At 42.2% G+C, this 15,136-nt stretch overlaps 1 protein-coding gene and 1 long non-coding RNA gene across 4 annotated transcripts in view; one reads left to right on the top strand and one right to left on the bottom strand.

The window, feature by feature from the left end:
- CAPRIN2 (caprin family member 2) overlaps positions 1 to 8,577 on the top strand; it is a 26,268-nt gene extending 17,691 nt beyond the window's left edge. The window contains 6 exon segments of the mRNA XM_081023947.1: positions 104 to 287; positions 1,917 to 2,039; positions 3,270 to 3,373; positions 5,513 to 5,576; positions 6,595 to 6,762; positions 7,679 to 8,577. Coding sequence (XP_080880073.1) covers positions 104 to 287; positions 1,917 to 2,039; positions 3,270 to 3,373; positions 5,513 to 5,576; positions 6,595 to 6,762; positions 7,679 to 8,244 — 1,209 coding nt within the window. The 3' untranslated portion in view covers positions 8,245 to 8,577.
- Positions 3,302 to 15,136, bottom strand: LOC308486879. 3 transcript variants are annotated; one of them, XR_013991352.1, is made up of 3 exons: positions 15,050 to 15,136; positions 4,756 to 4,912; positions 3,302 to 3,441 (listed from the first exon to the last, which is right to left on the bottom strand). It is a non-coding gene; the product is annotated as an uncharacterized lncRNA (long non-coding RNA). The 3 variants fall into 3 exon arrangements; XR_013991353.1 differs by lacking the exon at positions 15,050 to 15,136 and adding an exon at positions 7,654 to 7,743 and having other exon boundaries at positions 4,756 to 4,908; XR_013991354.1 differs by lacking the exon at positions 15,050 to 15,136 and adding an exon at positions 7,654 to 7,729.

Here is a 15,136-nt window from a genome sequence, read left to right as displayed (position 1 = left end):
GTAGACTACACAGCACAAGAAGGGGCAGACTTGATAATGCATGTGGCCTATAGAAACACTGTAAAAATAGCCCTTTTTTGCATAATTGTGTGTTGTGTTGCAGGTGTTCAAAGTGAACGCGCCTTTACCACCTCGCAGGGAGCGGGATATAAAAGAGAACTCTTTGCATCCTACAGGATATAATCAGAATTTTTGTACAGCAAGTACACAGACTCCACCCCAGTGTAAACCACAGTCTACTCAAAATGTTGAACAAACTGCTTTTTCTCAAGATGCTTTGCCAAATGGTAAGGAAAACCTCAGTGCAAGAATGGTAATGGGGACATCAAGAGTGTGACGCGGCAGCTAAAAAAGCCAATGCAATTCTGGGCTGCATCAATAGGAGTATAGCATCTAGATCAAGGGAAGTAATAGTGCCACTGTATTCTGCTCTGGTCAGACCTCACCTGGAGTACTGTGTCCAGTTCTGGGCACCACAGTTCAAGAAGGACACTGACAAACTGGAACGTGTCCAGAGGAGGGCAACCAAAATGGTCAAAGGCCTGGAAACGATGCCTTATGAGGAATGGCTAAGGGAGCTGGGCATGTTTAGCCTGGAGAAGAGGAGGTTAAGGGGTGATATGATAGCCATGTTCAAATATATAAAAGGATGTCACATAGAGGAGGGAGAAAGGTTGTTTTCTGCTGCTCCAGAGAAGCGGACACGGAGCAATGGATCCAAACTACAAGAAAGAAGATTCCACCTAAACATTAGGAAGAACTTCCTGACAGTAAGAGCTGTTCGACAGTGGAATTTGCTGCCAAGGAGTGTGGTGGAGTCTCCTTCTTTGGAGGTCTTTAAGCAGAGGCTTGACAACCATATGTCAGGAGTGCTCTGACGGTGTTTCCTGCTTGGCAGGGGGTTGGACTCGATGGCCCTTGTGGTCTCTTCCAACTCTGATTCTATGATTCTAGTACAACTTGATTGATTCCTCAGTAATAGGGGTGCCTTACAATATTTAACCCAAATGATTTCAAGGCACTCTGCTAGTGGCTATAAAAGCAGAAGTAGAAAAGGACTGAAGAGTGATGACTTGGCAGTATCCAACTGCCCATCTCCAAGGAAACATGATCTTATCTGACACGTAGTGAAAAAATTGTACTGTGCTGGCTGGGACTGTTTCTTTAACAATACCCTACGGAGGATAAACCTATCAGTAGTCAATAGCCACAGTGGTTGTGTCCTGCCCCCACTGTCATAGCATGCCTCTGAATACCAGAGTAGTTGCTGGAAATCTCAGGTGGAGAGAGCACTATTATTCACATGCCCTGCTAGGACAATAGGTAGACATCTAGTTGGCCACTGTGAGAACAGAATGTTGAACCAAAAGGGCCTTTGGCCTGATTCAGCTGCAATCTTACACCCTTAAATCTTCCTGGGCCAGGTGAAGATTTTCTTAGGCTTTCAACTTTTGTTGCTCTTTTTTTTAACTTTGGCTACTTATGTTTTCTACTGCAAACTGTCCTATATTTGAGGGGGTGGAGTATAGATTTAAATTCTAAAAATAAGTCCAAATTATTGATGTGACAGCCTTTGATGAAGTAAAGTATCGTTGGAAATAACTGCATTAACTACTTGTTATGATAAACATGATTAGATTTTCAAGGAGGCAGGTGGATAACATATCTGTAAAACTTTAGTTTGTTAAAGCTCTAGAAGTGGTTTGGTTAATTGTAACTGCCAGTAATAGGGGAGATGATTCTAGCTGTTCAAAATAAAGACTTGCAAATTATCTTGAAAGTCTTTAGCTGCTAAAGGTTGGGTGAAGGAATAAGGGAAACTCCTGCTTTTATGCAGAAAATTATAAGGCTATTTTTAAAGTACCTGGTTGAGGGAGCTGTTCCTGTAAGCAATGGTATTCTCACCTTTTATGCAGCACAGACGCCCACTTTCTCTAGACCACCTCAACCTTTTGTCACAAGCCGTGGATCGGTCAGAGGCACCGTTCGAGGTGGAAGGTCAGCAACCAATTCATATCGCTCTCCTGGTGGCTATAAAGGTATGTATGGTTTCTGTGGAAATACTTACCAGTGGATATATCTTAACATTGTACAAGTAGAATATAGTTGGCCAATACAAAAAACCACATAGTAAAGGGCAACATTCAAACTGTTGAACTTTAAAACTTTATTAGCTCATGGTTGTTGTTTTTTAATAGTAAGACATATTGGGTTGGATCAAAGCTGTGTTAGCAGTTGGTTGCTTGAGCAACAGGGTTTCCTAGTCTCTCCTCTGCTGTAACGCCGTGTTCCTTGAAGTCTCTCAGTTGGGACCTTTCATTAAAGTGTGGCTGCAGCACAGAGGCTGAGGTTAGAATGGAGTCAAATGCTAAAATTGGTAAGCGCACCATGCACAAATAGAAGGAGGGAAGTCCCATTTCATGAGCAGCCATCTGCCTGTGCATCTGTGCATCAAACCCTTTTGTGGTGCTCTGTTGTAAGCTGTTTGATAACTTAAGGTTGAAAAGGCAGGCAACTCAACGGGCAACTTTCAAGTGCCTAAATAAGATATCTATGAAGTTGATCCATTACTTTAAGCAAAAGCAGGGGGTTGTTTTTTAAGCTGTTTTTTTTTTTTAAAAAAAAGAATTTTATTTCTTTGAGAAGAATTGTTTATTGCATATGTTACAATATAACTCCGTACATATCAACCACAATGTTAGTCTTGTTTTTTTAAGTGACTTTCACCAAATAGTAGTATCATGTGAAAAGGAAGAAACTTGAGCCAAAAGATCAAATGCAGTATTTGTTGTCCATATCTAGTTGGATTTTGACCTCAATAAGAAACACTCATGTATTTGGTTGGTGGTAATTCCGGGATGCTATTTGGTATAGCAAACTAGGTGAATATCAATTTAAGTGTTAATGACCCTAAATAACTTTGGTTGTAAGCATGTGCTCAAACTGAAGTCAGATACATAGTTACTGAGCATTGCTCCTTTGCCTGAAAATGCTGGCTGCCAAAGTGAGTCATAAACTCCTTAATTTTCTAACACAGGAAGAGTTCTCTAACACTGTAATTACTGGATAAACTTCCTAGTTACTCTTTACCCATAAAACAAAGTTATGTCATAAGAGTCGGAACCTCTCAGTACTCAGCAACGTATTGGGTATTTGACCTGCCCCTAGGAGGGAACTACCAGAGTTCTCCAATGCGTTACTGGATGACACGGAGATCAATCTGTCAAATCATTCTAGTTCTTAAAGCAAAGATTTCATATTTTGTTCAGCAGGTTTTGAAGTTTACAGAGGATCACCTTCTGTTCCTAATGGCCTTTATAGCCAAATGCATCTTCCTGGCAGAGATTATCCTTCAGTGCAGTATCCTCACAGGGTAATTATTTTGGAAGACTTTTGGCTTTGCGAAAGTATACATGACCCTTGGTGGTGGTGTCCTGGATTCTGCTCAGGAATAAAGAACACTTATTTGCACATAGTCAGGTTAATGGTGCTTTGCAAATTTGACTTACCAGACTGAGAGGAGTATTGTAATGTATCATTTAGTAGGGACTAATTTTAATTGAAATGCCATCTAGAAAGGGCTGAATATATTCAGTATTCATGCTTCCCATCCTAACTCTGAGAACATGACTTACGTTTATATCTCTCAAGTTTATTGGGTTAATGCAGGCATTGCCAAACTTGGCCCTCCAGCTGTTTTAGGACTACAACTCACAAAATCCCTGGCTAACAGGACCAGTGGTCAGGGATGATGGAAATTGTAGTCCCAAAACAGCTGGAGGGCCAAGTTTGGCCATGCCTGGGTTAATGTGTGTGTCATGGAGCTATCTTTGAGTTCCCAGTGTGCTGATGGATAGCTACAATGGTATTACAACTTGCTCCACTTTCAAGGAATATACACTCATATCAATTTAATAAAGCACATTCAGTCAGCTGCAGTGATACTGGAGCAAGGGTTGGCCATGAGAGGTGTCCAAGTGGATTATGACCCCTCCTACTGCTTTGAAGGCAGGAAAGATTTGATCATATTCTTTCTCCAGGAGTCCTCTCCCAATACTACTCAGGAGTGGGTGCCCCTGGAGCACTGCTCCTGACTGGAGCTATCCTCCCAAAGGATGGAGATGCATAGTTGAGGTGTGCATCAAAGTGCCATGCAGTCACACCACCCTAAAACATATACCTGAGGCCACTGGTTTCCCCACCTGGAGGTATCCACAAGGGCATCAATGCACTATAAAAACTGCCTTTTGAGCTCCCCTGGTCAGTCAATTAGTGTGCTTTTTCTCATGGCCATCACAACAGTCTGGAGAATCTTGGAACTCAGTGCTGTTGCCAGCAATGACCACCGGTGCAATATTCTGTACTGACCTGACCTTCGTTCCTAAGGGCAGCTTGTCTTTCCATGGAGCACAGTAACCGGTTCTCCTCATCCAACTCTTAAACCATCTCACCTCTCTGAGTGGGCCTGGCAGAAGCTGAATGTCTGGGTCCTCAAGATCAACATTCCCACACAATTGCCTTTACGCAAAACAGTATTTTATGTCCTTCTGCCTAACTACAGTAGGGGAAAGGCTTTAATTCAATCCTAGTGGATAAAGACTTGCATTCTGTATTTTATGAGTGATTACACTTGCCAACACCATGACACACTACACATTGGCAGCCTTTCATACACCACATTTCATACACCACACTAGGCCACATTTCATACACCATTGCAAGTTGGACATACATGCTTCAGAATATTTTTTTTACCTTCTAGCTAGCCTTTTTTTCTTGAAAGTTCAGCTTTGGAAACCAGTAGGTCCAGGCCACACTGTTTTATTCTTTTCCTCCTCGTCTTCGTTCTTCAGTGCACGCTCTGTCTCTCACGCTGTCTCATATTACAAAGTTGTTTCGGCATCACCTCTGCCTTGGAACAGAACCACACCAGTAGAGAAAGGGGGGAAATCTGATCATGTTTCCTTCCTTCTGAGCAATAGAAGGAATCATAACCCACTTGGACACCTCCCACACCCAATAAGAAGTAACATTCATGGCGGCGTGTACTGCACCAACGTTCTAATTTAAAAGTATAGGTGCGTAATATGCATCCTGTTGATGCTGGTAGAAATTTAGTATGTTGGACTAACTACTTCTGATGTCTACTAAGCAGCAATAAACTTCAATGCTGGTACAGTGGTACCTCGGTTTTCGAATGTCTCAGAAGTCGAATGTTTCGGTTTTTGAGTGCCGAAAACCCGAAAGTAACTGCTTTGGTTTTCGAATGCTTTTTGGAAGTCGAACATGCCACACAGCTTCCATATTGAGTTTTCCTGAAGTAAATGCTTTAGTTTTTGAACGTTCGGAACTTGAACGTTCTTCTGGAACAGATTAAGTTCAAAAACCGAGGTACCACTGTGTAGCAATTTTCTTTTCTCTCTCCCGTTCCCCATGAAGTAGATGTTATATGGCTGTAAATATTGTCTGGAGGTGCTTGACTAAACAGGAACAAATATTTGTGTTCTCCTAGGATTTGAATTACCAGCAGAACTATAAGCGAGGTGGTATTAGTAGTGGCCGGGCAACCTCAAGAGGTAAGTTTACTTCAAACATTGCTTAAAATGCAGTTCTGTCCTAGATATTATTTAATACCTGAAATAAAACAACATAGGGCTGCATACAATAATCGGATGTGCTTTCACCGCATATGTTTTTTGGCTGGAATCAACTGTCTTATGCAACATATGGGCTCCATTTCTGCTCACAAGATGAATCTAATTCTTTCTGGCCCAGGAACATGATTTGTAGAGCTATTAAAAATTGATGATGGGGAAGGGGAGAGTTGTCATTTCAGTTGAGTTAGCCTGCTCTCCTTGATGGAGGAGAGAAGATCATGTCTCATCATTTGCCAAAGCAAGGAGGATCGGTCAAATATCCCAGCTTTGTAGCAGATCCTGGGATTTGTTCTTGTCTTATTTTTATTCAATACTTGGCTTTTAACTGTGAAAGGTTTTCTCAGCTGTGGTACTTTCACCATGAGAGATCTCCCTCTGCCTTCTCTGGTGGATGGGGAGTTGCCCATCACTGGGTGTCCTGTTCCATCTGTAAAGGAAACTTTATGGAAAGGCAGTGTTCTCTCTCTGCCTTCTCCATACCTCAGAGTCATATGAGCAAAAAGAACTAGAAAATATTCTCTAGAGCAGGGGTAGTCAGCCTTTTTATACCTACCGCCCACTAATGCATCTTTCTTGATGGTAAAATTTCCTTACCGCCCACCAGTGCTCAATGCAAGGAGGATTCAGTTTGTGCCGTAGAACCCCCTACCACCTACCTAGAATCCTGACATGCACACTAGTTGGCCTTTGGGACCAGGTTGTCAACCTCTGCTTGAGAGAATCCAAGACTAGCTTAAATAAACAGTTCAGAGCAACCATTTCACTGTAACTATTGTCTCAAGCCAGTAGTAAGCCCACTTTATACACAGGTGATTTAAAGTAGGCCTAATGGTTTGTTCAGATTATCAAGGAGAAGTACTGAAGTTGCTCCTCCAGTCTAGCCATATTAGCAGCTTGGTGCAGGGTTTATAAAATCCTTAAAGCTTCTGTATTTTAGGTTACAGACAAGAAAACAGACAGGAAGAGAATTGCTCATCAGGTAGAGCTCGAGGTAGAACTCGTGTTAGAGAATACTTCAGAAGAAGGGAATTGAGGAAAACTGAGAGAAATGGGAAGGAAGCAGAGTCTGAAAGCAGTCTTGTGGCCACGAGGATGCATCAGTTCAGTTAGTGTTGATTAACAGTTCAGTTGATATTGGTAACTTGGTTTTCTATACTAAATAAACACACATTTATAAGATATGTCCTTTCTTGGTAGTAAGAATATTGCACCCTCCAAAATGTGTTTTCTGTTAACTAGATATTTAAGTATTTGTCTTGATTTCCAAGGTGAGCATGTAGCCACTGCTTATTCACCATAAACATAATAGTAGAACTATTGCATTGTCATCTTAACCTCTGCTACTCTTTCTGGGTGAAGAGAAGCTTGAATCATTTCAACGCTAAGCTTGCTGTGGAAGTGCACTTGTTACATATCTGACACACACATTCAGTTTTCAGAGTAAGGAGGTGGGAACGCTGTTTGAGTTAAGAGGAAATCTGGACTTGCGGCGTGCTGATAGACTGGCCCTTATGTTTGCCAGGAAGCAGCTCTGCTTTTTTCAGAGCACAGCACCAGCTGCTGTCAGTCAGGGAGCCATTGTGTGTTTTGGAGGTTATCTTGCCATTAGTGGAGAAGATTTTTAAAATACTGAACAAATACTGGAGCAGGTGAGCATGGGGTGGGGAGAATGAATAAAGCACAGCAACCAAAGCATAGCTGGCTTGCAGCAGCATGAGGAACACACTCAGCCTAGAGGCTGTATATTTGTTGGTTGAGTGAAGCTGGAGTTGCTTTGCAGCTGAGAAACCCACACCCAAGCCTCTCTAACATTGTATTCATCTCCACACTCACTTTGAAGAAAAATGATTAAAAACTTGTAAGAACTAGGTACAAGTCCAGCTGGGATCGGTCTAGTCACTAATACACAAGGTCTTTTTTAACGACTGCTTGAAACATGCAAGCTTGAACAAACGAGTGCTAGAAATACTGAATTTAAGGTTACGTCAGAACTAACCATTGCTCATAATCTTCAACAACAGGATGGAGCGATTCTTCTCAGGTGAGCAGCCCAGAACGTGACAGTGAGACTTTTGACAGTGGGGACTCTGGGCAGGGTGACTCACGCAGCATTACTCCTGTTGATATGCCAGTGACGAGCCAAGCAACCACCTTTGTACCTGTGCACATCTATGCCTTCCCACAGCAAGTCAGAGCTGCCTTTTCGGCTAGTAGAACTTCTAACTTTACTCCTGGAACTCTAGACCAACCTATTACATTTGACTCCCTGTTACACAATCTTGGTGAATCCTTTAATATCCATCTTGGTAGGTTTAGTTGTCCTGTGAATGGTACTTATGTGTTCCTCTTCAATATGCTGAAGTTGGCTGTGAATGTTCCGCTGTATGTGAACCTGATGAAAAATGAAGAGATTCTAGTATCTGCATATGCCAATGATGGTGCTCCAGATCATGAGACTGCTAGTAATCATGCAGTCCTCCAGCTTTTTCAGGGAGACCAGATTTGGTTACGCCTCCATAGAGGAGCTATTTATGGAAGTAGTTGGAAGTACTCTACATTCTCAGGATTTGTGCTGTATCAAGACTGAATACTAATGTTAACAATAGATCTGCTCTAAACAATTTGGTGAAGGAAGGTGAAAACTGGGGAGACTCGTTTTGCACTGCACGTTAACTGCTTAAAACACACCCACATAATTCTGAAATGGGATATGGTGAACTGTCTTGCTATGAGATGGAGTTGGGTCAGCACAAATGTGGCACTTTATCAGTTTTGATGTAGTCTTGATAGTAAAGCTGTGAATGTATGTTTGCTTTTCTCCCTGAACTGTAATTATCAGCTTACTACACTGCTCAAAATTTGCCTCAAGTCTAGGCTATTCACAATGCCTTCTGCCTCAATAAAAAAATATGCCTTAGTATCAATGTCTGTACTGCTGGGTGCACATTCTAAGGGGGCCACATTTCTATGATAGAGTATATGCGTTGCATGCAAGAGATCCCAGACTCAGTCCTCATAACTCCCACCTAAAAGGATGTGGCTGCTGCTTGTCAAAGTAGACTTCTAAAACTAGATGACCAATCAAGGGTCCAACTCAATATAAGGCAGCTTCATATGTTCTTACTTTCCCTTATAAAAATATGCAATCTAAGTCTTGGAGTAGACTCACTGGAATGAATGCCCCTGGCTGAATTGGGTCCATTAATTTAAAAGGGTCAGCTCTAAGTAGAAATTGGTTGGATACAGCCCAAAGCAAGAAGTTGGATGACTTTCAAAGTTACCTTTCCCCATTACTTTATAGAGTTTATACAGGTGTAGTCAGCTTGTGCTGATGTGAATGTAACACATGGGTAAGCTTCAAAGTTAGTGTCATTCTTTCTTGCAGTGTGTGTGTGTGTGTGTGAGAGAGAGAGAGAGAGAGAGAGAGAGAGAGAGTGAGAGAGTGTGAGTGAGAGAGAGAGAGAACGAACTCCACATCTACTGGGAAATGTAATAGTAAATGTAATCCCAAAAATATTTCAAGTGATATTTTACTAGTCCTAATTGTTTTCTGGCAGTTCCATGTCCTACTGATAATGCTGCCTCCTTGATACCTACTGGTGCTGCTACTTGGAAAGAAGTCCTTCTGTATCTGGGGCAACACTCTAAACCAGTTCTCATTTTTTCTTGCTGCTATTTAACTAATTGAAAGTTCTTCAGGTCAATGTCTACATTGACTAGTTTTTGCACACATGGATGTATGGGCCTCTGTAGTACGGGGTAATTGTCTTTAGTCCTTTGCTGAAACACTTGTTAAAATTAAGAGCTGCTGTTAGCACTTAGTTGCATCTGACATGTTAGCAAGAATACTGTTTTCAACAGCAAGAGCTGGATATGCTAGTATAGCTGCCCACGGTGCGCACATGGGGGGGGGCGTAGAATCTGACTTGCATCTTAAAGGATAAAACCTTTACCTGCTACTTCTGCCTCCCATGAAGCAGTCTTTAGAACTGCTCTGTTGTATCAGTGTTCAGCTTCTCACTAACACAAAAACTAGCTCATGCATAGCCTTTTAAATAGATTTAATTAAGTGACACTTATGGTAGTGTCTTCCTTTGCTCACTTGAAACAAAGTCCTGCCCTTTTAAGACTTTTGGTGTAGGATGTCCTACATTCATTTTTCTGGAGCTGATTGTGTGGCTGTATACTGGCAATTGTCCCAGCCACTCGTTTCATAGCATTAAAGGCAAGGTTTTCATCTATAAGGCTTAAATCTTGCAAGCTTTCCAATGCTGCATATGTGAATATTGGTACAAAGAGCTAAGCTGAGCCTTAAAACACCCTGAATGTTTTCTTCAATCACCAAAGTTACTATAGCTTTTAATGCATGCTAAAACTAATTGTTTCCTATCAGTTGTTTCAGGTGATGAACTCTTTAACTTCTCTTGAGTTCAAACTATCTGAAGTAAGCGTCACACACATGTGGTTAGGCTTCTTGCTCTAATATTGGGCAAGAGAGAGGAAGTGTTCAAACTATTCAAATAGTATTTGTTGTTTAGACTATTTTTCAACCACATTTCTTGAAGCAGTATGCAAATTAGGCAGATTACATTGCTAATACCTTGGGGTACATTTTAGATCAGGGCAGCTCAACTTTCCATACTAAGTGGGCCACAAGAGTACTTCAACATGGAGCCCACAGGCCACACACTGCCTTGTGTGTGTGCACGAGGAAGCAAGGCCAAAATTTGGGACACACATCACAGCTACTTGGCTTTGGGAAGGAGGTGCAAGGCTCTGGCAGGGTTCTAGAGCCCTCCACCTCCTTCCTAAAGCTGGGAAAGCACTAATTAAGCTTTGGGAAGGGTATGCGAGGGCTGCAGGTGAGGGTAGCATCAAATGTTGCTGAGGACTCTCAGAAAAGGCCTTGGTAGCGGCATGTAGCCCTTAAGCCGCACATTGGACTAGACTGTTAGGACCCCCCCCCCAAAAAAAACCCCACCTTGCAAGGTTCTGCATCAGGCATCCACAACCTTCAGCCCTCCAGATGTTTTGGACTATAATTCCCATCATCCCTGACCACAGGTCCTGTTAGCTAGGGATCATGGGAGTTGTAGGCCAAAACATCTGGAGGGCTGCAGGTTGGGGGTGCCTGTTCTACATTCAAAGTGCTCAAAGTACATAGAATTGGATTTGTAACTAAAGTAAAAAGTGAATTGAAGGATTGCTTTGTATAAACTAAAAGGTTTTTCAGATGTCAGAATGGAATATTAAAACTGGTCAATGGGATGGAAGCTTTAGTGCAGCTGGAGCTCTGCTTGGATAGTTTGCGAGTAAGCATATGGAACCTTGTACTTCAGTCTTCTTTGTGGGTGGGTATCAAGAGACGCAGGTGGCACTGTGATCTAAACCATTGAGCCTAGGACTTGCCAATTGGAAGGTTGGTGGTTCAAATCCCCGCGATGGGGTGAGCTCCCGTTGCTCGGTCCCAGCACCTGCCAACCTAGCATTTTGAAAGCACGTCAAAGTGCAAGTAGATAAATAGGTACCGCTCCGGCAGGAAAGTAAACTGCGCTTCTGTGCACTGCTCTGGTTTCGCCAGAAGTGGCCTAGTCATGCTGGCCACATGACCCAGAAAAACTGTCTGCAGACAAACGTCAGCTCCCTCAGCCAGTAAAGCCCAGAGTCGTTCACGACTGGACTTAACTGTCAGGGGTCTTTACCTTTATCAAGGATTAATGGGGCCATAAGCAATTTTATTGTCCCAGGGTGTAAAATAAAATCGATTTTAGATTTATATCTGCATATTTGTCTTGAAGTATGTGTGCGTTGCACTGCCATGCCACATTAGCTGCAGATTTTTTGCATATGGTTTCTTAACCTGTTTATCATGTGGAGGCACACCCTGAATTGAGCTATTTCCACTCTCCATAAGCAGGGTTATTCAAATACATTTCAGGTTCCACTCCTGCTTGCTCTCCCACTGTAAGTCTTTTACAGTGACCCTGTGCGTTTATTTTATCTTCAGCTTCAGACGGGGCAGTTTGCTACTTCCCTCCCTTACTTTCCCAAAGGGAGGTGGAGGGAATCTGTTTCCGGCCTGTACAATTACTGCAATTTTACCCTCACAACAGCACTTCTGATTTAAGAAAGCTTCCTTGTACAGGGACAACTTGGAGGGGGGAAAACCCTGGGCAGTCTCAGCTGCAAAAAGGGGACCGCAGCTCCCAAGTTGTTCTGGGAGTGTTGCCTTTTACTTGACAGCTAATGAGTTCCCTCTCCCTAAGTCAGGGAGAGGGACCCTGTGGCCTTACAGGTGGTGGACTATAATGCCTATCACTCATTGCCAAAGCACAGCTGAGGAGGGTAGACATTTTGGAGCTATGCAAAGCCAACAAACAGGCAGTGCATCTGAAACTCATTTACACAGCTTTGCTTACAGTAACCCACACTCAGATTCACTCCATTCTCCCAAAGAGAATGGACATTGATGGTTAGTTCTTTCACCCCGTTTTTAAATTTTATTTATACTTTTCAGATATATGCATTTCACTGATTTTACAATCATTTTGACATTTTAAAACTTGACTTCCTTCCCCTTCTCTGCGATTCCTTAAATTTATTTTTAATATCTTCTGCATATCCAAACTTATTTATCTTCTTTTAATATATACTCTTGCGTAGCTGCAGGTTATTACAGTAATCCTGCCCGTGTTAACAATTTATCTGTAAATATTCAATAAACCATTTCCATTCTTTTATAAAAAGTTTGTTATCTTGATTTCTTATTCTTCCAGTAAGTTTTGCCATTTTTGCATATTCCATAAGTTTTTGTATCTATTCTTCCTTTGCTGGGACTACTTCTTTCCATTTTTGGGCAAGTAACATTCTTGCCTGGTGGTAAATTCTAACATTTCCTTCCTTTGTGCACTCTTGTTTATTGTAACTCTTTTTTCTATGTCCTCTCCTCCTACCCCACTGAACACCTTCACCGGGTCAGGGTGGAATTCCTTATAGTTAACATTCTGTTCCTGACTGTAGCTTGGCGCTTTTGGGAAGCCCTTGAAGTTGGGAGCAGAACGGCAGCACCTAGTATTCATAGCGTGTAAATATTTTTCTTCCTATTTAACTTTTATTATGCCTCTTATGCTCATTCTTTAGTTTTTCTATAATGTAAAGCCCCAAACTTCACATTTCCTTGCATATGAGGCGCTACTGAATACAGCAAAAAGAGATAAGGGATAGGTCCTTATCTTTACACATATCCCACGTTTTGTGATGGGGATGACCAGTACACATGTGAAAGAATGTTTGTAATGATCAGGTTACCTGAAAGAATGTCTTCTCCCATATAGATTTGCACAACAGAGATCTTTCTGGTTGTGCCACAGCCTTGGATTTAGCATTAACTAGGAAGAGGACCTTTTTTGCAGTGGCACCCACTCCATGGAATGGCCTCCCCATTGGAAAACGCATGATTCAAATGGTGTAATTCTGGTGCATGCTGAAAACTTTTGTTTTACCATGTTTTTTGCTGGCTTCTGATGCCATTATGCGAAAAGGGTGTTAAATGCAGTATTCACTATAGAACACAATTCTATAGTGCATTCAAAACTGCATTCAAAAAAATGGTAAAGTCTTGACTTGTTTGCTTCCTTGTTTATCTGCAAGTGCAGGGTGCGCTATTTCATGGAGCAAGGGGAAGTTGTGAAGTGACACACCCCACACCTACAAATAAACAAGGAATCAAACAAGCCAAGACAGCACATAAAAAATTGTAAAGCGTTAGACATAAAAAACTTCCCTATACAGGGCTGCCTTCAGATGTCTTCTAAAAGTTGGATAGTAGTTTGTTTCCTTGACATTTGATGGGAAGGCGTTCCACAGGGTGGGTGCCACTACCTAGAAGGCCCTCTGCTTGGTTCTCTGTAACCTCACTTCTTGCACTGAGGGAACCCCCATAAGGCCCTCAGAGCTGGACCTCGGTGTCTGGGTGCATTTATAAATTTTAAATTTATTGTTGTAGATTGTTTTAATTGTTTGTTTTCCTTCTGGGACCGTTCCCCCAAGTGTGTTTTATAAGCTGGTCTCCAACCGTAATAAATTATCTATCTCTAATAATATATTTTTTTAAAAAGCTAGTGTGCATTTGTCTTTTTTTTTTAGTAGTTGCTGTGTTGAAGATCAAACACTATACCCAATATTCATATCCTCTGCTACACTTTCATTGTTGAGATTCCTGCATTGCAAGGGATTGGAAGACTAGATGTCCCTTGGGATTCCAACTCTACAATTAACTGGCTCACACATACAGCACTATGTGAACTCCTGGATCTGAAATGGACTATGTTATGCTTACACTGTCACCAAAGCTGCTGGAGACTGCTTCACATATAGTTAAGAAATCCTTACCTGCCACTCAAAGTGTATATGCCCCTTATTCATACATACAGCAAGGAGAGTGCTTCTCTTGCCAGCATAAATTTTATCTAAATGTGTGTCAATATTGTAGTGATGAGTACAAGATTTCTAGGTGGACTTCTTTTGGACCAATGTTCTAGTACTTGGCATACACACAATATCTTTTGAAGTACATTTTTATCACAAAGAATGCTGTAGCTATGTGAGGGGGAAATTACAGTTCCCAGGATTTTTTTTGGCGGGGATGACGACAATGGGTGTGGCTGTGTACACACCACCTTAAATGTTTGGCGGGTCAGACTAAACAAGCAGTAGCATCACGTTTCCCCCCACAGTCTGTAGCAAAAAAGAAATATTCTGGGTAAAAAGCAGGCTTGTGCAACCTTGGAAACCAACAAATTAAGGTGCTACTTATAACTTTTTTTTACTATGAGCCTAATGCACCTATATTACTTTGTAAGATAACTTGGACTGATTACCTCCCCCACCCTCAGTATTTGTAAGCTTCCCTTTATTATTATTATTATTATTAATTGAATTTATATACCGCCCTATACCCGGAGATCTCAGGGCGGTTTTCCCCTCAAAGTTGCTCGCAAATGAAGATCATAGAATGGGATATGACATATTAGAAGCTGCAAGTTGCAGCTTTTATTTTTGGGAGGGTGGCTGGGCGGGCATTGCCCAAACCCCAGCGGGGCGGCAGAAAGGCGAAAGGCTGGGAGGAATCCCTAAGCACTCACGTAAGCGCCTTCGCCTTTTTGAGCATCCACTTTGCGCATGTGGTCTCTTGTCACACCCCTTTAAAACCCACGTCAAGTTCAACCTGTGAGGACCAGCTTGCTCCCTCTAGCTAGTACCCAAAAATAAGGAAGGGCCTCTGCCGATTTCAGCCTGGGACTGAGGGAATCGCTGCCCAAAGCAGCTGGAGGGCTGCGCGCCACTCCCTGTCGAGCACGTGAGACACTTTCGGAGAGCTGAAGCGCCACAACCTGCCGGGCCAATGGATCCTCCAGCGAAGTCCCAGCAACAGGTCCTCGTAGCATGGGCCTCTCTGCTTTCCCATATCAGCTGGAAGC

The sequence above is a fragment of the Podarcis pityusensis genome, assembly GCF_964106645.2.
Source record: "Podarcis pityusensis genome assembly, chromosome: 10".
Lineage (NCBI taxonomy): Eukaryota > Metazoa > Chordata > Lepidosauria > Squamata > Lacertidae > Podarcis > Podarcis pityusensis.
This window is presented reverse-complemented; position numbering and strand designations above follow the sequence as displayed.